The 1,899-nt window shown below is 58.7% G+C and overlaps 1 protein-coding gene across 1 annotated transcript in view; it reads right to left on the reverse strand.

Annotated features, from left to right (window-relative positions):
• UNC93A (unc-93 homolog A) overlaps positions 1-1,077 on the reverse strand; it is a 54,567-nt gene extending 53,490 nt beyond the window's left edge. The window contains exon 1 of the mRNA XM_007950490.1: positions 991-1,077. Within this exon, the coding sequence (XP_007948681.1) occupies positions 991-1,077 (87 nt within the window). The remainder of the gene's footprint in view (positions 1-990) is intronic.
• Between the last annotated feature and the right edge of the window lie 822 nt (positions 1,078-1,899).

Here is a 1,899-nt window from a genome sequence, read left to right on the forward strand (position 1 = left end):
CTGCACACAGCGCCCCTGCACACAGCGCCCCCTGCACACAGCGCCCCCTGCACACAGCGCTGCAGCCGCACCCCCTGCACACAGCACCCCCTGCACACACCACTGCAGCACCCCCCACACAGAGCACTGCGGCCTGGGCAGGTGTATTGGCCCCTGGTAATTGCATTTGATTCCGAAGCACTGACAAGGAAGATGTTTTAAATCCAAAGTGGGAACCGAGTTTGAAGAGTCCCTGTCTTTTCTAGGTGTTTGCCTGGGCAGGCCAGGCCGGCTGCACGTGCTGTCTGCACACACTCGTCCATATTCGTGGCATCGTGGATCACTCACTGTCTGAGGGGGACGGGGTGGCCTCTGAGCCTGGCCCTCCTCTGGCCTCCAAATCCTGAGAGCCGTTCCCAGTCTGCAGAGCACCTGCGGGCCACGTGGCAGCGACTTCGTGGGACCCCCTCCCTACTGTCATGGCGGGCGCCCCATCCCGCCTGCCTCGATGCTTAGCATGCTTCCTGAACGGGGAGGACCGGCCACGTGCACAGACGGCGAGCCCACTGCTCAGTTCAGCGAGCAGGGGACGGGGTCCCAGAGACCCTGACAGCGTCTGGGCAGGAACAGCTTCTGAGCTATGGCCTGGAGAGGTGAGAGAGGCGACCTCCCCTCCTCCCCATGTTCCCGTCAGTCACTGCTGGCTGTCATGGCTCTCCTGGGACCTGGCTGGAGTCTGGAGTTCAAGGCTGAGCTGGAACTGTGCCTGTGCAGGACCCATGAGGACAGCCTGTTAGAATCTCTCCCTTCTGCCACTTGAGTCCCCTGGGTGTCTGATGGGACACTGGAGTCCCATGCATCGTAGGAATGCTTACGCAAAACCTGCTCCCATCAGAGGCTGATTTTGGGGGAAGAAACACGAGGGTGAACTGGACAGAAAGAGGTGTCCCGCTCGCTCACCCCCCTGTGAGACATTCCTGGGGCAGAGAACTCGACGGCCCACACACCCACCTGCAGGTTCTGCAGGCCTCCGTAGGCCGTGAACAGCAGCAGGAACCCGAAGGAAACCACCAGCACGTTTTTCAGGCTTTGGTCCATGGGGGGGCTGCAAGGGCGAACCTCGGCAGATGAGGAGCTCGGTGGCACCCTGAGGGAACCGGGGGGGGGGCAGAAAAAGCAGGCTGGGCCGAGGCGCGGCACTCCCTCCCTCCCTGCCTCTCTCCCTCTCTCCTGAGTCAAAGGTGACTTAGTATCAGTGCTTTTGTCAGTGAGTGAACCTGGTGACCTCGGACAGGCACAAGGCTGGCCAAGGGCCGGGACCCATTCTCCCGGCTGTGATCCACAGCGACCCCTGCTTCATTAAGGCCAGGAGATGAGGGATCTGATGGGCGTGTGTGGGACTGCACCTGCTCCTGTGAATTCCTAGTAGACACGGTGCTTATTGGAACATGCTGAATTTCACACACACACACAGTGGTACCTTCCACCAGATGAACTGTCAATGGTGCAGAACCTGAGACGTACTTCAGTCTTAAAGAGCTAAGTCAGCTTCAAGACGCATAGTTCAGCTTCGGGAAAAACAGTGAACGTGATTGCAAGAGGCAGGGGCCAAAGTCTTAACACCTTGAAGGCATAGGAGTTTACAGCACTGCAGTCATAAAGTAAAAAGATAAAAAAGAAGTGCCTGTGAGTGTGTTGTTATTAGGTGCTGTGGAGTTGGCTCTGACTCACTGCGACCCTGTGCACAGCAGATCGGAACACCGCCCGGTGCGGCGCCAGCCTCACGACCCTCACCGTACCTGAGCCCATCCTTGCAGCCAGTGCGTCAGTCCTTCCTGATGAGGGCCTCCCCTAGTACCTCTCAGTTTGCAAAGCCCCTGTGCACGCATCGTTCTATTTGACCCCACAATGGAGCTGTCA

The sequence above is a fragment of the Orycteropus afer genome, unplaced genomic scaffold (genome assembly GCF_000298275.1).
Source record: "Orycteropus afer afer isolate SDZICR_OR568_19922 unplaced genomic scaffold, OryAfe1.0 scaffold00273, whole genome shotgun sequence".
Lineage (NCBI taxonomy): Eukaryota > Metazoa > Chordata > Mammalia > Tubulidentata > Orycteropodidae > Orycteropus > Orycteropus afer.